The sequence below is a fragment of the Epinephelus fuscoguttatus genome, linkage group LG13 (assembly GCF_011397635.1).
Source record: "Epinephelus fuscoguttatus linkage group LG13, E.fuscoguttatus.final_Chr_v1".
In the NCBI taxonomy this organism is placed as follows: domain Eukaryota; kingdom Metazoa; phylum Chordata; class Actinopteri; order Perciformes; family Serranidae; genus Epinephelus; species Epinephelus fuscoguttatus.
In genome coordinates this window covers 11,300,858-11,322,711 of record NC_064764.1, presented here as the reverse complement: position 1 = coordinate 11,322,711, position 21,854 = coordinate 11,300,858, and the positions used below count along the sequence as shown (strand labels likewise).

At 40.5% G+C, this 21,854-nt stretch overlaps 1 protein-coding gene across 7 annotated transcripts; it reads right to left on the bottom strand.

Annotated features, from left to right (window-relative positions):
• Window positions 1-5,562: 5,562 nt before the first annotated feature.
• On the bottom strand, window positions 5,563-20,574 carry LOC125899955 (putative methyltransferase DDB_G0268948). Of its 7 annotated transcripts, none has more exons than XM_049594643.1 (7): window positions 20,529-20,574; window positions 11,736-11,885; window positions 11,446-11,606; window positions 8,740-8,956; window positions 6,945-7,048; window positions 6,669-6,806; window positions 5,563-6,491 (listed from the first exon to the last, which is right to left on the bottom strand). In XM_049594643.1, exons 2-7 carry the CDS (start codon window positions 11,844-11,846, stop codon window positions 6,395-6,397), a joined length of 828 nt encoding a protein of 275 aa, XP_049450600.1. In that variant the 5' UTR covers window positions 11,847-11,885; window positions 20,529-20,574; the 3' UTR covers window positions 5,563-6,394. The 7 variants fall into 7 exon arrangements, with proteins under 7 accessions (XP_049450600.1, XP_049450599.1, XP_049450597.1 ...); XM_049594642.1 differs by lacking the exon at window positions 20,529-20,574 and adding an exon at window positions 20,004-20,500; XM_049594640.1 differs by lacking the exons at window positions 5,563-6,491; window positions 6,669-6,806; window positions 6,945-7,048; ... (1 more) ...; window positions 11,446-11,606; window positions 11,736-11,885 and adding exons at window positions 11,892-15,368; window positions 15,608-15,708; window positions 18,658-18,874; window positions 18,992-19,152; window positions 20,004-20,375 and having other exon boundaries at window positions 20,529-20,571.
• Between the last annotated feature and the right edge of the window lie 1,280 nt (window positions 20,575-21,854).

Below are 21,854 nucleotides of genomic sequence, written 5' to 3'. Positions count from 1 at the left end.
CAAGTGAATTTTCCAGGCCCTCATGAACGCAGTTCATCCTTGCTTTTAATTTTTTCCCACTGGTCACTTGTGGTATTGCAGGAAAAAGCCCCTGCAGCCCCAAAAGCATTTCCCCCAGGGGTCACCACTGTAAAAGAGACACCTGTAAAATTTTGACAGGGAACCTCAAATTGTTAAAAGGGTCAATTATGACTCTTTGTATTTGTATGTTTGTAAAACTTTTTTCAAGCCAAGATTTAAAAATGTCTGGCATCATCACAGTGTACAGTCCATGAACTGAGCAAGACTTATAGATTTATTCATTCATTTAATTAGTTATATATTAATTTATTTATGTTTAAGTCATTCTTTATCATCCTGATGGGAATGTGTTTAGTTTTGCAGATATTTGATAGCACCAAGCTACTGGACAATCATGAATTATAACCAGATGATAGTGCTAAATTAAAAGTCAGTGGGTCACCACAGTCAGCAGTGGCCATCTTCTGGACGCCATGGATCTCTGCCCAAAATGTCATGGCAATCCATCCAATATTTGTTGAAATATTTTGGTCTGGACCAAAGGATATTTTTTTGTAACCTCTAGCTCAGCTGAGAATATTTTTGTTCCTATCTTGAATAATCCCCACAAAGAACTGAACTGTCAATTCAGTCTTTCTCTTACAACACTCCTATTTTATTAAATCATCGGTGTTATTCCACCAGTTACTCAGCATGTACATGAAAGTGACATCTGGCTGTCATTTAGATCAGACTGTGACTGTGACTGCAGTGACAGTAGCCCCAGTGGCTGCAATCTTAATCATGTAAAAACAAAGTGTTACACAGGGGGCTTTGCTCTCCTTGCTGGACCACATGACCCAGATGTGAGTGTAGTGTCTACTCAGTTTAACAGAGAAAAAAGAACTTCTCTGCAACAACATGACTAATGCACATGTCATAATAATACAAATCCAGTTTTATGCTGTATTGCCTTTACTTCTGCGGTTGCTGTAAGCTGTTAAGAAAAAGGACAGCTTTACTCCATTTGAAATAAACTGGAGAAAATGAATTACTTACTTGCAAGCAGAGCACAAGATCCAAAATGATGGCTGAACAAACATCAGCATAATGCTGTGTTTTACACTAAGTTATGCAAATAACTTAGTTACTAAAAGTCAAAGGAAATTTGAGTTAAATTACTGCAGCAGTTGCTTTTGAGAACCCCAGTCTCTTGGCTTAGTGGTTCACATTAACATCTGCCAAGCCCCAATTTGTCATGTCAGAAGAAGACATATGCAGCCACTACTAACACATTACAGGACAGCTGCTAGATGAGTGGCTCATAACATCCTTTTTCCCTCAGGATTCCATTACGTAGATGTAAATTTCCTATCTGAGAGATTCAGAAATAGAGTGTGTAACTTGATAGCAGTGGGGCACAAAAGAGAAGTAGGTGGCAATTCATTGTCGCACTGTCCTCAGGCATGTGGGAATCTGATGTAATGTGCCCTGTATGCAAGTACCAAGAGTCAGAGGCCCAAAAAAGCTCATATCACCACATGAGTCATGTACTGAATCACAGGAGGAATGTCCCCCACTTTGTATCTCTTATTGCCCCTTGTTATGGAGTACAGTACACTCCAAAAAGTGAAAAAAAAATATTGAAAACATACAATATTTGCTTTGTTGGTGCAAGAATATGACATGAGTATAATACAGTTCTGCATTGTTCTTGAGCTGAAATATGGTTTAATTAGAGCATTTGTTTGACATGAAAATGTCCACAGTGGTCCAGTAGGACTTTTATTTTTAGCACTAATCCAGCCAGTGGTGTTAACGCACAGCACCCTGAATGGAGAGATGGGAACATCTGTACAGCAGGCACACCAGACATGCTCACTGTTTGACAGAGAAGCTCGTTTGGTTTGAAGTCAGTCCAATTCACTCTGCAATATTTAAGCACAACAGGAGTGGACTGGAAGTGTGAGTCACTATCTCAGCCTGGCATCGTTGACGCACAGGCAGGGTTCGTGTTTTTCTGTCAGAGAAAAATTATGTAAACTCTCTCTGTCAGACACAAAAGCACACACTAAGACACACTGAACACCCAATCTCAAGCACTAACTTCTGTTTGATCAGTGAAATCCTCCTTGATTTGAATGTGGGAGGAGGAGGAGAGGCGTTTCTCGTGACTTATACAAATAAGTATGCAAATGTATTTGTATATTCAAATATGAGTCTTAAAAGTAGTTTACTTGACTTTGTGGCGGACGTTGGCTTGTGTGTGACTCCTGAGTTATCCATTTTATAATTTTACATATACCTAAAATACTCTATATAAACTTGTAAGGATGATGACCAATGGTTTTGTGTGTGTCGTGTGTCTGCAAGTGAAATCTGTGACAGAAACTGTATGCTGTATTATAGAGGGAGAATCATATCATGAACACTGTTCAAAACAGTTCAATAAAAACACATCACTTGAGGCCGAGCATGAAGATTTTCACAGGATGGGAAGGTAATATTTTCCATAAATAATCTTCCAGACAAAAGCACACTGTTTGTTAGAGATCCGAGTGGAACTTTGTGCTTATACAGCTGCAACAACAGATAGAGCGGAAGGCTCGGATTTGCCAGATGGTGCCATGTTGTTTTCAAATGAATATCCCCTCGTTTTCCGTTTGTGAGGAATCACCTTTCAAATGAAAACTATCTTGGGGTGCATTTGAAGATTTTACTCATTTATTTTACCCCATCACTTTCTCTGCATCATTCGACGGTTTGTCCGCTCAGGCCTATGACACAATGGCACTGAAGTTGCTGCTTGGTACTCAGTGATAGTTACAAAGATTTAATCAACAATCATAAAATTCCATAGACTGTAGAAATAGTGAACATAGCTACCGTGACATCACCCATTGGTTTTTGGACTCCATGGATGCATTAAGAGACCTCGACACAGTGTTGAAGGCAGGACCCTTTCATTCCTGTAAAAGTTGCTCAGTGTTGCATAAAACCACAAAAAGCTCTATTTCCACAGTTTGAAATTACCTGGATGATCAGCGCTGCCTCCGCATCATTGGGCCTATAGAGCAGGTGTAATAGAGACTTCCGCCGTCCAAGGCGCCTTGTGATTTAGCCCTCCACTAACTTGAATGGGGATAAATTGGGGATGATTTTGCAGCTTTTCTAGACTCTCCAGATGTTATCTGAATGAATAGATTAAATCGTGACAGTGGGACGAGTCATGTCGCGGGGGCATGACACTCAAACAAATGTATCCATTGATTTACAGACATCTCTTTCCCAATGTAAGTCTATGGAGAAAAGTCTTTTTGGATCATTTGGCATAACGTGACAGACTCTGAAGTTGTAATTCCACTGTTTGGCCACTACGAAAACTGGCTGCAAGGACCAGCACACTTACTTTGGACCCTGGTGGACTCCCGTTTTGAAGCCTCAGATTCAGCATTTCGGCTGTCACGGCTGTTTTGTTTTTTTAGAGCCAAAAGTGACCATATTTGGGCAAGAGGCTGGCGCTTTGGAGGAGCAAGGGGTGAATCTGACTGAGAAGACGAGGACACACTCACGTTGTTCTCAACATGGAGATGGCTGAGCTGGTGGCTAGCAGCAAACAATGCCAACTCCATCAACAGTGCTAAACAATGACATCAGTTTTGACAGAGCTATCAGTGTTAACCAGGGGGAGCAGAGGGTGGGGCACTGCACTTGAGCGATGATGCCATCCTGATATCAGCGTAACCACAGTATGAGAGCAGTGCAAAGCGGAAGCAATGAGCTAGCTGTGGGGTTACACAGATGCATTAACATGCACGTGCAGCCAGACCAGCTTACAACAAACCACAGAGAAACTCAGATTAAAACACACACAGAGATGGAGTCTTTTTATTCTCTGCTCAGGACGCCATTACTCCATTATATCTTTACACAGCAAAATAGTGGTTTGCTGCTATATTAATGTTCTGAATGTTGCATACAAAACCTTTAATACAACCCTGATTCACTTGCTTTAGGCAGTGTGTCATTTTTCATGCCCTATGTTGTATTATTAAACCAGAAGATGGCAGCACAGTCAAGGTTGCATTGAACGAATGCTCTGGCTAATGTCTTCAGTGTTTATCGATCCAGCAACCCAGATTTTCTTGCCAAGAATTTAGTCTTTTGGCAGATTTTAGTGACAGCTTTCAGATCCATGGCCTTCCCTGACAGATCTAATGCACTCTTAAATAGTTCACTGTATCCTCAGCTACTTTAACAGTCTCTCCTACCTTAACCTTCATCTCTGAGGGTTTTTCTAGTTTAATGTTTGATCCATTCCTGGATAATTTTGGGTATAACTTTTGCTCTTTTGCAATATATGATGCACTGCACTCCATGAATCAAGAATCAAACAGATAGTACGAAACACTGTGACTGCTACAACCACAAACGCACTCTTTTTGATCAGTGATACCATTTATTCCACCAAAGAAATCGTATACACACACTTACAGTAGAATTGCGTGGTATGACTATGAAGGCTTTACAGCAGAGGAGGGCCAAAGTTGGAAACTGAAATAGCTCAAGGCCAAAAGATAAAAACTGACAACTTGCCGCCCCTGTGCTACCAGGTACAGACCGGATCAACATGCCCACTCAGAACACCTGCATGGGTCACAGTCAGGCCAAGGCCTCAAGTCATGCCAGCGGCTACCAATAGCACAACTGAAGGATGAACGCTTATGCACTGCCAACACTAAAATGGATTTGTAACAAATGTCTCCAGCACGGACTAAGGCTCAAAACCTAAGAAGGACGCCAAACCTTTCAAGAAAGAGCATCTGAGATGTTTCTTTGTTTGAGAATGTCGATAAAGGAAACAAGTGCAGGATTCTGTCACAAAAGATCTCCCAGTGTTGGACAAAGGTTGCTGAGAGTATTTCTACGCAGATGTGAAACTAGAGGGGGATGCAATTATGAGCATCAGAAAGACAACTCATGACAAAGTCTGTGAGACCAGTACAGAGGCTGAGGAATCACAACTCCAAATTTATGACTGTCTTTTTAAAAACATGAGATATACAATAGAAATGTTCTGGGGTTGTAATGCTGCGATAAAAACCCATAGGGCAAGCATAATCCACATAGCTTGCAATGTCATATTAAAAGACAATAGACTACACTGATAACAAAGGTGTGAGAACAAAATATCTGAGAATATAAAAAGATGATGCAGAAAAGTACAAAATTTAGACCATGTATATCATCTTCTTTTCCCAATGTGAGATGGATTTCTAAAAACATCACAAAAGCCATGACAAATATCTCATATTTCCAGATCAGTTTGGGGCCAACATCACAGGTGGAATCCAGTCAGTGGTGCTCTCCTCTAAAGACAGTGACACTGTAGGTCACTGGCAGTGTTTTACAGTGACTTCACAATTTCCACTCTCTGGCGTCCTCCAGCAAACACAGCTTGGGGTTAGCAGCAGTGTTGCCCTGCTAGATTACAGAGCCACATGCAGCTGACTCTTTTTCTTCTCCCACTAGCCTCTATGTATAGCCTGTGTAATGTTTATTCACTCACACACACACACACACACACACACACACACACACACACACACACACGCTACGTTGATAAAGCACAGTAACTAAATATGGTTTACTTTCAAAAGTGCGTCATGAAACATTGATACAGGCAAACACACTGACTTCTGTAAATGTAGACTTACTCAGCTGTGTGAAGTTGACAGAAAACATAGGACTCAGAAGAACAACCTGAAGAAAGAGCATATAAGGCTGACTGAAAAGCCTCAAGATGTCTCAGACTGACATGATTGTGATATACAATATCATTTGTGTTGGCATACGGCTCACATTTTATTGTATATGTCAGTAAATATGACGATCTGGCATCCCATAAGAATGAACTGCCAATAATCACTTTTGATCAAGTGACTCCCTCTAGTGGTTTTATGTAAAACAGCCTCTCCAAATACTACCCTGGTGCACTTTGTTCCCAGTGGGTAATTAATTGACAGTATTCAAGTGTAGCTACCGTATTCATGGAAGCTTCACACAAAGATCTTCTGTGCACTTTACCCAGTCACTAATATGATGTAAACATAAATCTGCACATTGTCAGCACCTTAAAAGAAGAGACAGAGAAATGTGAAATTCAGATATTGAAGAGTAAATGTATATTTGTGCATTTATTATTTTAGAAACAGCTGATCATCTGTACAACTTCCCTTTAACACAATAGTGTGATATTTCCAGGAAAGCTTTCTAGCCAAGAGTTAGATGAGAACATCAGTACCACTCTCATGGCGAGAGTAGTTGACAAAAGACTAGGGGGGTAGCTCGAGTTTCTTCATGACTTTGTTGAAGCTGTGAGGGCTGGCAGGAGTCAGGCTTCGTGTGGTTTGCAGGCCAGAAGGTAAAAATATTTCACAGCCACCACCACCTCTGTCGCCGCAGAAGTGACCCCCATTACGGACATCAACCTGAGGAGACAGTGTGTCATCATTCTGTCAGCGGGTGTAGTATACTGTGACTGTTAGACACTGATAAATATGTCAGTTTTAAGGATCCATGAAACATCCATTAAAAATATGTACATTTTTTCATCAGACAACAATATCCTGAACACATTATTATCATGTTGTGTATCATGCATTTACCTTTGCAAGATGTCTTGGGAGAGTGCGGCAGCTTTCTGCGGGTCTTCTCTCAGCAGAGCCTGATAGCTCGAGAAAGACTCCACCAACCCCATGTAGCTGGACAGAGGCATGGGCCTTTTCACCCACACACACTCATGCCTGTAATATATATTAAAAACAGCACAGAAACAGAATGTACCTATGGCACATTTACGAACATGTCAGTCATATTACTGAATGATTTTTTATCTAGGCCAAACACGTAATTTGCTGAACCAAACAAAAAGATGCTCTCACCACTCCTTGTCAGGGTAAGGGATGGATTTATAGGCCTCCCGGTATAACTCAATTGAGCTGGCACCCAGGTGGGGACTGCGGTAAGGATGCAAGGCTGCATACAACTAATAAAAACGAAGAGACAGGGAGTCATGAGATTGTTCATCACTATGATAATGGTATGACATATAGCATTATGTGTTTTACTCACTGATGTGTTTGCTTCAGTAAAAAAGCACTTTAATAGGCCAACTATTGTACTACTACTTTTCATAATCCACTTTATTTTTATTTTCTTTGTATTTCTTTGTCATTTTGTTGAAAAAAACATATATGCAACCTGCGTGCAACTGAGATAACTGTGCCACTCAACAAAGGTATTAATTTGCAAAAAAAATCCAGTAGATGGTGCTGTAGTTCTTTTTTTTATTTTTTTATTTTATGGCCATGAAAATGTTCTGGCCCTAACATCCACTAGAGTGTGATTTAAGGACACATCTGATGATGATGAGAGACAATACATGTCTTCTACATCAGCAGAACTGAAAACGATCTTCAGAATCATAAGGGGGAGGCAGGTGGTGATGCTGGTACTCTTGTACAGAAGTTTAGCAGAGGCAAAGGGAAGATACAGTAAATGTGTAAATATGCATTTGTCTCAGAAATGCTTGTCTGATGTTGAAGAGGGACTGTCAGCGATTCATTAGTTTCAAAAGAGTGAAAATGTTTTAATCTCTGTGTTTTAATTTTTTGTGAGAAGTTTACTGCCATTTTTCTCACTGTGAAAAAGATAACATTAAAGAGACAATTTGGATTTTGAAGTGGGGTTGTATGGGTTACTTAACCATAATTAGTGTATTACATACCAGTCAGTCGGCATAACCGCAGTGCGGAAAAGCAGGCTGAAGTCCTACACGGAAGCTAAGCAATGTACAGGTGTGGACAGGGGTCAGCATAAAAAAAGTATTTTAGCCACCAAATAAAGTCTTACCTCAAAAAGATATGACTCCAGGTATGTGCTATTTTGAGAGTATTTTCTTTGCTTCACCTTGCTGTAATACGGCCAGTTCCAATGGAGAAGCTGTTAAAGACTTCAGTTTCCCATTTATGCTCTCTTCAAATCTACCAGACTCCGTTGACAAAAACAGTCATTTTAGCTAGCTGTACACAGGAGCTGCCAGTCTACTGCTGCCTCAGAGCTTTATTTTGTTTATGTTATTGTGTGACTTTGGTGGATATAAACTAGCCCGTTTAAATGCAAAGTCGCACAATTACACAAACAAAATAAAGATTTCCAGCAGCGGTAGACCAGCAACCCCTCTGTTCAACAATTTTAAATCACTGATTTCTCAGTTAAATCTGGTTTTGAAGAGAGCAATGTAATGGCTTAATTTTCCCATTTGAAATCACTGTCTGATATTAGGGTAAAGTAGTAAAAATAGTAAAATATAAACTGATATTGATGCTGTTTTAGGTGGAACTAAAGTATGTTTTGTTGCCGACCCCTCCACCGCACTAGATTGCTTAGCTCTCATGTCAGATTCCAGCCTGCCTCTCCTTAAACTGGGGGCATACTGACTGACATCTACTGTATGTAAGATACTGTCTATGAATAACTGACTCATAAAACCCCATTTCAAAATATCTGAACTATCCCTTTAAGTACCCTTTTTTTCTTTTTTTTAATGTACCTAATTTTCTAAAAGAACGGAGCCATTGTTCATGTTATCAGTAACACCTGTGCTTTACTGCCAAACAGTCTTATAACAGTGCACATTTACAGTAGCGTCTCTCAGGTGAATACTGTTGTGAGCACCTCTTTGCAGACTTGGTTGAGTGTATTGGAGCAGCAGTCAGGGTAGCTGAGCTCCATGTCAATTGTGTAGTTGAGCAGCGCCAAGCAGCCACGAGGCTTCAGGACTCTGTGGGCCTCCTTGAGAAAGCGTGGTCGGTCGAACCAGTGGAAGGCAGACATGGCTGTTATCAAGTCCACTGAGCAGTCAGCAATTGGCAGCTCCTCAGCCACACCCTGTCTAAAAATGGAACAGTAGCAAAAGCCAATTCAAACTTCTGACCACTGCTGACAGTATATAATATAAAGGAGTTTTTCAGGTACCAGCTCGTGAATTATCTATTTTTCAAATTTGGTGTGTAACTTTCAGTGTTGTGTTTAGTGTACCAAAACATTGTTAGCTTACTAAGTCATTCTGTTGCTGTGAATAAAGATAGTGCACAGACAAAGTAACTAAACCTCTTTAGTTCCTTATCTTAACAAGCTTGTTCATGCCACCTTGCTAGCTGGCTAACCTGCTAGGCTGGTTTATGATCTTGGATTATTAGCATCAAAGTGAAGAACAGGTTTAGTGAGTTTAGCCAACTCTGACATTGCTCATTAATCACAGTTCATGACTCCACCTAGCTAATTAGCTAGCCATGTAGGAAAGATATGCTGCCTGGGTACAGACCTTTGAATCCACCCACTCCACATGACATGAAACGATGATTAATCAATCAACACCATGGGCGGGACTGATGCCACTGTCAAGATGTTGTCGAGTGTTGTCAGTCAGTGCGCTGGCACCAATGAGGAGTAATAACAACAATGGTGAGCAAGATAAACAGATGCTGCTATCAAGCTGTTCTAAGCTAACACATGTTCTTTATATCCCTCAACATCAGAGTTTGTTTTGCTTTGCTCTGATCCACTCCTAAAACCTCGGCAAAACAGATATGATGGCATGACTACACATCAGTGGGTCTGCTCCATTTCAGTGCACCGGTGAACCACTTAACAATCTGTCAGCCAGCAGCAGCAACCACATAACTGTCAGCTGACAAAACAAACATCAGTGTCAGCCTACAGGGTAAAAGCAATGGTAGCTTTCCTTGTTGACAAATAATTTCCTGCATGAACAGAAACGCTCGTAATATGGTTTTATGTTAGCCTGAATGACATTCATCAGTTCTCTGTCTTATCAGTCTCCCTTGACTTGTTTGTATGGGTCATGTGGTCCTGGTGACATATGTAAAGCCCCTTTTGCTGCTGAAATTTGGTAGTGGATCTGGCTTGCCTGTCAGCTACGATAACTCTCGTATGATGTGCAAGCTGCGCCCACTGATGTGGTGATGGTGAGGACCCACAGTGGACTTAAAATGATGTTAGATTCACATGGATATGTGGGTCTCTACTTATTGGTTAGGGATAATTGAATCGCCCTCCCCTACAGAAATCAGTAAGAGTGGAAGTGATGTCAGACTGAAGATGGAAACAGAGTGTAACAAGTTGACAATTCTGTCCGATATCAGCCAAAGGATATGCAGCCTTATTTAAAAAAGCAAATTAAAGGAGATGGTGTGATGTGCTTATTTATAGCAGCAGATAGTTTTAGAGTCAGATTTATCTTGATGTTGTTGCTCGAGCTAATTTGAGCTTGCTTAAGAGAGGCAGGAGGCATGTGGTTGGATGAAAGGTGTGAAGGCACCTTACAAAAAATTTGCATTTGTAAATAAAATAAATTTAAAAAAAAAAACTTCTATAAAACTAGCATGGCTGATGCTTAAATTACAGCATCTATTCTATGTTCTACACAATTTCTACATCTAAACATTTATTTCATTCTTTCTGACTTAATATTGAAGAATTGAAGGTTTCATATGCAGGAGCTGCATGTGACTGCAATTTTTCATTTAAAAAGATGTGCAAAGCAGTTGGGAGACATTTTCCTTGAGGGCTTTCTACCAGAAAGGGATCTCTTGGTTAAAGTTGGGAAAAAGTCAGGGTTTGTGTTAAAATGAAAAGATTTCTGTCAGAAAAAGGTTTCGTGGAGAAAGGTAAATTTCTCCTATGTGCAACCTTCCCTGTCACCTCTATTATGCTCTGCACAAAGGATACTAAATAAGATCCTAATAAGATGGCAGCAGTAACACTCCAGCAACAATATGTAAAGCATAATTTTGAAATGCTAAATAACATACTAAATTGCTATTAGAATTACATTTAAAAATAAATTAAATATATATATATGTATATATTGTGTAAACTTATTTGATAGAATCCATCACTTTTAAAACTCACTTTAAAGGTTTTTGAATATGTTTTTATACACTGCAGACTACCTGTCACCAACCCTGTGTGACATGCCAAATATTCAATGAGGATTTCACAGTGCTGTGCTGACAGTACATTTCCTCCACTGTAGGCCTTCCTGCATGACCGACTTTCCCCAGACAAGGGCCACATTGTTCCTGCTTTGGCCAAGATTCATTAGAGTAGCTTCCCGGATTTTCAGAGCTGAACAAATGATGTGATGGCAACTGTAATGCTTTTATCTAACATCATTAACAGTATCAGGCTTGCTTGATCTCACACTGCAGGGAAACAGTTATGGCACAAGAAAAATGATGTCTCAATTTGCTTTCAGAATGCATACATGTATTTAACTTTCCCTCTGTTAAGTCTTTGTTTAAAGACTCAGGTTGTAACAATAGCATTAATTGTGACTCTTGGTTGGCTTATGCTTACCTATATGTGATGTTTGGCTCTTTAGCGTGCTGCAAAGCCATCTCCACCTGGGCAGGACTAACGTCTGTTCCAACCACAGAGGCAAAATGTTTGGCCAACAGCACTGTGCCCTGTCCTGAACCGCAACCGACATCCACTGCCAGCTCAAAGGGGTGACCTTTCTGGCAAAATATTTAACACAATATATGACTTTGCTTAGTTTTGTTATTATTTATTGAGAATGATTATGAGTAGTTCATTGTGTCATTAAATACATGACCGAATACCACAATTTTTCCACTTGCACTTACTTGTTTTTCTAGGAAGTCAAGCACTTGTTGCAAAACATGATCTGATGGAGAGATCCTGTACTTCCAGTAGGAAGATGCATGCTCCTTGCCTTCATACAGACGGTAAGTCATAGCTAGTTGATCCCTCTGTCATCAGCCGATCTAGCGTACCTTTAAAAAAAAAGAGATCAATCTGTTTTATCTTGTGTTAAAAACGTGTGTTCCTCTCTGCTAGTACTCAGATACACACACACACCCACACACACAAAAGAGGGAGACCGTGGGGTGCCTGGAAACAGGGAGGTCCCATTAATTCTACTAGTATGTGGAATGTTTGACAATGAAGGCTTTTAAAGGGACAGCTCCAAAACTTTTGCAGCATTCTATTAACCTCAGAAGGCAGAGGTCGGAGCTGGGAATGACGTCACATACAAGTTGATCACACAAGCTGTTTTAGTACTAGGTGAAAAACCAAGTTATTGTTAGCAATACCAGTTGATAACAACACTGTATTTTGTGTGTGCATGACTGCTTTAATGTGACACAAATAAGAGAGAATTGCTAATTAACAGTATGTTACTGCAGCTTTCACTACTGTCAGCCATACCAGATTTTGAGGTTAGGGTTGGTGATGCAATGCACCATTTATCCACGATAATTGATGTTGAATGGAAATCAAGGTCAAGCTCAAAGGTCTGTGTGAGTAAGGGTCATCTTTTGTGATGGTATGCATTTCTGTCAGAACCAATTGAAACCCCTGGAGATGATGAGGGTGAGGTACGAATGGTAGAAGTATTATTACAGCTAACATCCTGTGTGCAACGCTGCTCAGTCTGAATCTGTTGACTGATTTCTTTTATTTCATAACCTCGTGGTTTTCTTTAACCAAGGGCTGTTTGCTATTCATTACCAGTGTTGTAAAAATGTGACACACTGATGTAGTGTGGTCAGCAGCATTCAGTCCTTTTTCCTGGTGCAAAGGGCAGTAAATAAAGACAGTAAAGACATTTCAAGAATGGTTTTATTGATCAACCATGTGAAAAGTAAGTCGCAATACAGCTGTGATACCAAATTATCATACTTCAAAGTTACAGTAGTTCATTTTCAAAATTTACATTAGTTTCAGTGAGACTCCAAAACTCATTTTGCTCAAAACCAACAAAGGTTTTAATCATAATAACTATTAATACACTACATATCAACATTTTTCCGATTAGAAGTTAACTTAAAGCGAGACTATGTAGTTTTTGCTGAACAGCAGCAATAAGTGGCAGTTGCATTTTCCAATATTCCTGTGTGTCTTTACCAAAACATTGGTAGACATCATCATTAGACAAACTGGTTGAAAGTGAGTGGAATGGGACAACAAATAGGAAACAATACAAACGTCTTCCAATGAAATATGCTGTCTTTGAGTCTATGTTTTATTTATGCGATTGAAATGTTTGCTAAAACATGCTAAAAACATATTAGAACAGTATTTAATTCATCAAAATTATACATTATTGTCACTTACATAGCAATGCCCAGTTAAAGTTAGTTAATATTGGTTAGGATTAGCCATGAGCTACTGGTCATACTACACCAAGTAAGGCAACAGCAGCAGAACCCTTGACTTCATTGGGTTGAACAAGGGAGCATTTATTGCTTAATTATTCTTTTTAATTTGAAGGAGAAAGAATATGTTATCTTTTCTTTCAAACGTTTCAGTGTGTCACTTGAACTTTTGCATGTCTCATCCCCTATGGTGTGAGGAAGTCACATTATCAACAAAGGGTTCGTGTACAAACTAAAATCGGTGGTATTTAAGTGCTGGTTACCGTTTTTAGGTCACTTGTTAATAATCAATCTATACTATTACACATTTTATGCTGATACATACACACACTACACCAGTACTTATTGATATTGTTGATAATCAATGCGAGTCCTGCTGTTTTACTCTAATACCACAATTTTTTCAATGCAATTTCAATGCAAAACTTATATCAGTTTAGTGTTTTCAAAACTGATCTCAGTGGATTAGGTGAACACCAGAAAATGTGTTGCTAATTGGAGCTGAATTTGCAGCATAACGCCAGGGCCACACTGCCCGCGGAAGCGCAGCGCACCGAAATTCTCTCGCGCGCTGGAGCACCTCCGTTCACATCAGACGCGCATTTCTCCACGCCGTCGACAAGCAATTCTGCTCCCAGCTCTTGTTTTTCACTGCCTGGCTTGTCAGATTCGCTCGCGGCTCGCGCAGAAAATAGACCAGACGCCGAACTGATCGCTGCAAATCGTGAGCCTGCCGTGGAGCTTCCCGGCGCGGCCAGTGTGGACGACACAGTCGGTTAACATGGGCGCCGAAAGGAAACTGCCTTCTCTTCTCTGCGCTTCGAGGCTATTTGCGGCGCTTCCGCGGGCGGTGTGGCCCTAGCGTTAGACACTGATTTTCCAAGGAAAGCTATTGCTATGTAAAACAGCAACTTGCACATCTTTTGTTATTGAAAATATAACTGTTTTACATCTTCACAGTACATATTTCTTTGTCTTCAGTTTCTTTGTAGGAAGCCGTACCATGAACATTAGTTACTTTAGCTTCATTTACAGAGCACACAGCAGGTACAAAACAAGCTGTCAGCAGCATCAAGCTGCCTTCTACCCACTGAGAAAAAGTAGAGATTAAAGAAAGGCACTGAAGCAGCTAGAACAAGTAAATCAGCCACCAATTACGCTAAGGTTTAAAGAGCTTGGCTAAAAAACTTGACTCTCATTTAAACCAAAGCGTCTCAGCACCCCTTTCATGAAACAACAGTGGTAGGTATATTATATTTCAGAAGCATTTCCAAGTTATGTAACCTCCCAGTTTGCTTCCAGGGATCAGCTGTTCTATTGGGAAACATATTGAGAGGTAATTTGGCTGCAAAATGAAACTTTAAGAAAAGCAAAATACAGCAGAGGTAAGATATAAAGTCACTAGTAGATGCTCCTTTGACAGATATCTTAACATACTAGATCATCTGCAAACTAGTCAGAACATTCTTCTCTATATAACAAAAATTAGTGTGTTAAGGATTATTGTAATCCTGGTCAAAGGTATTTATTAGCTGACTTATCCACTTACATTACACAAGACAGTCACTGGGAAAACAAGAGTTTTACTTAGAACAAAAGGGTTTATTTAGGAATGTTCACATTCAACAGGTCATTCCTTCATACACATTTGGAGTACACAAATTTTAGATTGCGATGTCTCTAAGACTCTCAAACTCTCTCAAAACACATCATTATCATTATTGTGGTTTTGACGCCAGGACACAGAAGTACTCCAGCTCCTGCTTCATTTCAGTGTCTGGAGAAGTGACTCCCATTTCATCCAGAAACCTGTGAGGCAGTGCAGTGATTGATTATTCAGCTCAGTACTCAGTGGAGCGGTATAGAAAACAGTTAATATTCAAATAAATGAACAGACGTGTATAATTCGTGTGTGTGTGTGTGTGTGTGTGTGTGTGTGTGCGTGTGTGGACAGATGACCTCTTCTGAGTATTAAGCAGCAGGTCTCCAGCAGCCTGGGGATCCTTCTTCTTGTAACTTTGGAACATAGACCAGGTTTCAATGAAACCCACCAGGCTCCTCACCGAGATCGACGTGTTCACCCGAAGACACTCAATCCTGTTGTATCAACATATTGATGTATTATTACAAAGCCTTTAGCATCAAGCAAGCAACAATAAAAGCATTTCTGTTTTAAGGAACAAGATTAAATGGGGATTTCAGCTCCTAATCAGTTGCAAGTCTTTGACAAACAAGGGATTCACAAAATAATACTGTAACTGTTTTTGTAAAGACAGCAGACAATCGTATTGCATTTAGCTATCACAAAGATGCGTTCAGGTTTGTGTGTTCATTACCTCTCTTTTTCAGGAAAAGGGATGGCTGAGTAGAGCTCTTCCAGCTTACCCTCAGATACAGCTACCTGACTGCTAGTGTATGGCAACAGCAACTGCCTCACCTGGAAGTGAATGTTTGTAAATTAAATATGTATTGCATGTATATTGATGACTAAGCATGCTGTAGCTGGGCAACCTGGCAACCTCACTATTTTGACAACACTCTACACACAATACTGGGCCCAGCTGTTTATCAACACGAAATATATCCATCTTCTATGGGTCGCGGGGGGGCTGGAGCCTATCCCAGCTACATACAACTATTGCAGGGCTGACATGTAGAGACAAACAACCATTCACGCTCACATTCACTCCTACAGACAATTTAGAGTTATCAATTAACCTAGTCCCCAATCTGCATGTCTTTGGACTGTGGGAGGAAGCCGGAGTGCCCAGAGAGAACCCACGCTGACACGGGGAGAACATGCAAACTCCGCACAGAAGGGCTACCACACCCGGGATTGAACCAGGAACCCTCTTGCTGTGAGGCGACAGTGCTAACCACCACACCACCGTGCCGCCCTCAACAAGAAATAATAACTTTAAAAAATCTGTAACTTGTATTTTTTTTCTTTCTGTTTCATTAAACAAGCAACATAAAAACACTACCTAGCAAGAATTATTGTATTTTGTATTGTATTTGAACTTTTCCCACCCTTCCAGTCTTTATGTTAAGCTAAGATGAACACCTCCTGACTCCAGCTCTGCAGCCTGTTGCACCAACTGTGTGTAAATTAAAACTTAAAGTGGCTGTTGCCTAAAGGGAAGTATTAATAAGGTGTGAACTATGTATTGCTTCAAAAAAAAAGTGTTTGCACTGTGGAGATAAGTTACAATTTAACTGTAATTAACAACTATGCTTTATAAGGTAGGTGTAAATCATTAAATATCACAGAATTGTACTCCCTGATGGTAAAACAGCAGTTTTTCTGCCACACAGCATAACTGTTTCATGGTTTACATGTCATTTTGGGGCATCGGTGGCTTAGTGGATAGAGCAGGCACCCCATGTACAAGGCTGTTGCCGCAGTGGCCGCGGTTCAACTCCAGCCTGTGGCCCTTTGCTGGATGTCACTCCCTCTCTCCCTCTCTCTCTCCCCCTTTCACACTTGTCGATCCTATCAATTAAAAGCTAAAATGCCCCCCTGCCCCTGCAAAAAAAAGATTTACATGCCATTTTGCAACACAGTAATGCAGCATAGACCTAGATTAATGATATGATATTTCAATTTTGATCTAGCTCACCACAGTGTGCGACAATGCCAAGTTGCTCTGGCCAGCTGGAAAGCTTTTGTGCACAGTAACCATGACAACTGAACTCTATCCTTGATTGTCGATTGGCCACTTGCTTAAGACTTAAAGACCAAACTAGGTTAAACCCCAAGTAGTCATTGTGCAACCACTTTTAGAAGATGTTTAAGTTACAGACTGACTGGTAGTTACGAATCCTCTGATGTCAACTTTACACTCTAACCTAGAGGAGAACTTACACATAGCTGATGCAACTCACTGATGTACTTGACACATCCAAAGGAAGTGAAGACATTTTTTTCAAAATAATGAACTATTCCTTTAAATCTGGGGTAGGCAGTGTAATTTTGGCATCATTGGACATAAATCCTATAATAAGCTTTGAGCATACTGTAATTCAAGTGGACTGAGAGAGCACTTGACTTCTGCACCTCCTCTTGGCTCTGTTTTCAGGATTTACAAAATCTAGCCCTCAATGAAATAATTGAATCTAATCACAGGTCATTTAAGGGAAAGGGCATTCCTATAAAGGGGCGAAGGAATGAGTTCACGAACCCAGAAACAAGTTAGCACCCCTGGTTCTCTCATCTTGAAGTCAGTGGGTTTTTTTAATGGGTTGTGGTTACATGCCTTATATATGATCTGTGGTTAACACAAGCTTAAGAGACTTTCTAGAACATAAAAAACATCATTGTACCCCACTCATGAATTTTGAAGCTTTGCCTTAAAATGGTGGTTGCCAACAAATGGCAAAAGGAAGCCCCTTTTACACTGCCAGATTTTCCGCAAATGTTGGGCCGTTTTGCCGGCAAGCTGCAAGCGTTTAGACACACAGAGCCGGATTGGCGACTTGATCCGAGGTGCCCAATTTTCCGCCTCGTAGGGTAGTCATATTGGCGGAATCCTTTCAGTTTAAACAGACTGAGGCGGCCTTCCGCAACGGGAGGGGCTGTTGAAGGGCTGTTGCCCTCCTTGTCCTCACAAACGAAGAGGCCATTAACTGTCAGATGACGGGGACGGTGAAGAATGGGCTGATTTACGAGAGTATTGCCACCTGACTATCGGCGCCTGACTAGCCGCGGCTTCCCTCCTACGTCACTGTTTACGTCACATGCTGAGCTACATGTTTTCTTACATGTCACGCCCCCCATTGCCCCGAAAAAGGCGCATTCTGTATAAACAAAAGTAGGTAGGCAGCAATTCGCCGTACTCCCCGATTTTGTTTTTATACTGCCAATGCTGAAAAAAGACTGATTGGGCTTTCCTGCAAATTTGCACAATTCCTATCTAAAGAGGGCTGGAGACTACAGAACGTCATTACACTGACCATGGCTTTACAGCTTCGTTGTGGTGGTGACGCTGATGTCATGTGACCGTCATGTAGTTTGTATGGAACCTAACGTTAGCTTTTTACTTCTGTTGATTGCATTCAAGCTTCAAAAATTAGAAACGTCTGGGTGTCGGTAGGGTGGAGGATAGTGCCGGCGCCCCATGTACAGAGGCATTGCCTCGATGCAGCAGTCGCGGGACGCAGAAGACTACCTAGTACATAATATGTAGATGTGAAAGGCCACTGACAAAGCGGTAATATGTGATGTTTTGGGATGAGAATGTGTTGCCCTAACCCAGCTTTAAGACCTGAAGAATATTTAGGTGGCACCATTTCACTGTATTATCAGCTGTAACTTAAGCCGTTGGTGATGCTGCCACTCACAAAGGTTTGCATTAGTGATCAGATTGAAACTAGAGTCTAAACTCACCTCTTCACATATGTGATTGAGTCTCTCTCCACAGTTGTGGTAGCAAAGTCTGGTTTTAGTGTCACTGAAGCCAAGCAGAGCCAAGCAACCCCGCGGTTTTAAAACCCGACTTGCCTCAGCCAGAAACCTCAACCGATCAAACCAGTGGGCTGCTGACGCTGCTGTCAACAAGTCCACAGAGCCGTCTGGAAAAGGGAGTTCCTCTGCCACCCCCTGCCTGCAGGTCCAACAGACAGGTTACACTGCTAATTTCTCTCAAAATTTTCGAGAAACCTCTCGCAATTTTCAAATAGTAATTATGTCCACACATATAGGGCAGCTCATACCCTCCTACCTGTAAGTGATGTTAGGGTACCCTGGCACAGCTCTGGCCTCCTCCAGTTGACACTCGCTGACGTCGATGCCCACCACTTGCTGGAAGTGTGGTGCCAGTAGCCGAGCATTCTGACCTGTCCCACACCCCAGATCCACTGCCAGCGCATGTGGTTGTCCCTTCTGAGGATGTGAACAGATATGTAGGGATTGTTATCCATATGTTGCAGAAGTTTGTGCATCCAATAGGCAGAAATAATGCAATAAGACAACAGAATACATAATACATATATAAATTATGTAGTAACATGTACTCATATAACAGTTTGTATGATATCTCACGAATAAGTCGCCCACGAATGATGTTACGTTCTTAGTGTAAAGTTATGTAAACAACATTACAGAGCTTAGGTTTAGGCACTTTGAAGTTACTGTGGTTAGGGTTAGGAAAAGAAACATGGTGTGGACATACCTTAAAATCATTCATAGTTGACTCAAAGTTTGATGCATCGGAACATCCATCTCCTAGGGAAATTCCTGAGGGAAAGTCTTATGTTTTGTGACCCATCCACTGCCTCAACCTGCCTCTTGAGAGACCACTGAGGATATGAATTTGTGTTTCCTAGGATAGTGAAGGAATGACCTGCCCTACTCTGCCTTATTCTGCCTCTGAGTGGCTTACCCAGACATTCTTACCCTAACCCTAACCCATCTCACTCCTCTTGCATAACCCTAACCAACTCTAACCAACCCAACCAATGAAGGAAACGTGCACTTGCTAGTCAGAGGGAGATTTGGGTGTGTCATTCCTTCGCTATCATAGGAAAGACAAATTTGTGCTCGAGATTGCCTCTTTCTTTGGCGCATTGGTCATGTGATCGCAACCTTCTAAAATCTGTGGGTTATGCATGAATTACTAACTCATCATTACATTGGAAATGTACAAGTTTTGGTGGGTTGCTTTTCACAGGAAATTGTACGACCAGTGCATGAGAACAGCTTTCATAATTACAGCATATTTGGCCATTGCATACCTTTGTATCAAGATACTGAAGAATAATGTTCTTGAGCTCATCTGGAGGTGTAAAGCGATACTTTTGGTAGACAGAGGCATGATCCTTCCCCTCGAACAGTCGGTGCGTCATGTTGGTGTGTTTTAACTTGTTCTCTTTCTGCTCTGTTGCCAATTAATCCTTCTCCAACCTCTGTTCCAAAACAGTCTCCCTTGTTTGGCTTTATTCTTTTTCTGTCTCCAGTCTTGTTTGCCTTTGTTGTGCTCCTTTGCCTTTAGCCTCTTTCGCCCTTTATATATTTTCTCTCTTATCTTGCACCTTCTTATCCTCCCCCTGCTGTTGACTCCCGCACTCTCACACACTCTGCTCTACATTTAACTCTTCACCCACTTCCTGAGGTGTAGACACAGAAGGAAATAATGACTGAATTAAACAGTCAGTCACAGAGTAAATAAAAGCAGCCGTCTCAAACATGGGAGTACAAATACATTTACAACTTTGAAGGAAGAGTAACACAGATCAAAGTAAAACATTACATTGTCTTACTTGTTGAACGCTTCCCTTCATGCCACAAGTCTTTGTAATAACTCAGCTGCAAAGCAGTTAATAATTCCTGACAGAGACAGGGCATATTGCTTAACTCTTTCATGGCCAGACATTTCCCTCAGATTGTGTATTTACAGCTGCTTGTGTGTTTGCTTGTTTCAGTTTAGTTTTTATTTACTTAAAATGTGTAGTTTTCATTTAGCTGTTACTTTGGTGAGTTTAGTTTTATTTGTATCTATAATTATGGGGGTATTTGTCAGGGGCAAAAATTAAAGGAGCAGTGTGTTAGACTTAGGGAGAATTAGTGGCATCTAGTGGCGAGAATTATAGATTGCAACCAGCCGAAACTTCTCCTGGTTAAAATTCCTTTCGTGTTTTTCTTTCTTTTTTTTTTTTTTTATATATATATATATATTTTAAAGTGTATTTTACCAGGAAGGCCCATTGAGATACACATGCTTTCTGTGTTGACAAATTTGACCAACTGACAGTGAAAGCTTAAAACTAAAATATTTCCATATTTTTATTTTAGTTAGTTTTGTGAATACATCATATTATTTGTAAAGTCTAGTCTAGGTTTTTTTTAATTTAACTGAAATGTCTTTTCCCACCTAGTTTTAGATTTTAGTTTATTTAACTATACTCACCTTTGGTTTGGGAACATCACTAAAAGTTTTGCAGTGTCAAATACATGGCATTCCTGGGATTTAAGCTCATACTGAATGGAAAGATGTTTCAACAAATTGTTGGTGTTTCCACCCTTACTTGAATTTATCATTTTACAGACATTACAAGGAACACTATCATCATCCTTCTTTGTGAAAGAAAGCCACGCTTTGGACCGTTTCTTCCTCTCTGACATGGCTCCTTCTTGTCGCAAGTTTTTAGCAGCATAGACATGAGTTTAATGACATTGTTTTGCACATCTGTCAGAAAACATGCCAGCATTGACAAAAGGGATTGATAAGCTCTGAGGCATACCCTTTTGGTGGATAGGACAATTTGGAACCAGTTCTTGACTGGAATCGGTTCTTGTTTCCCATCTCTAATATTTTTATTATTTAAATCTGGGTTTTTTTGTTTTGTTTTCTTTTACATATATCACGGTCAAATGTAAACCTAAGCTGCTGTATATACTGAATATACTGCACATTGGCATATATACATGCATGCACTGTACATACACATTTGTACTACTGTGTTATTATTTACAATTTCCAAAAACAGTCTGACTTGTAGACATTGTATCTTGTTTTTTGTAGTGTTTAAATATATTTATATATATAACTATCATAACTATCCTTCACCTATTTGTAAGCACATAAT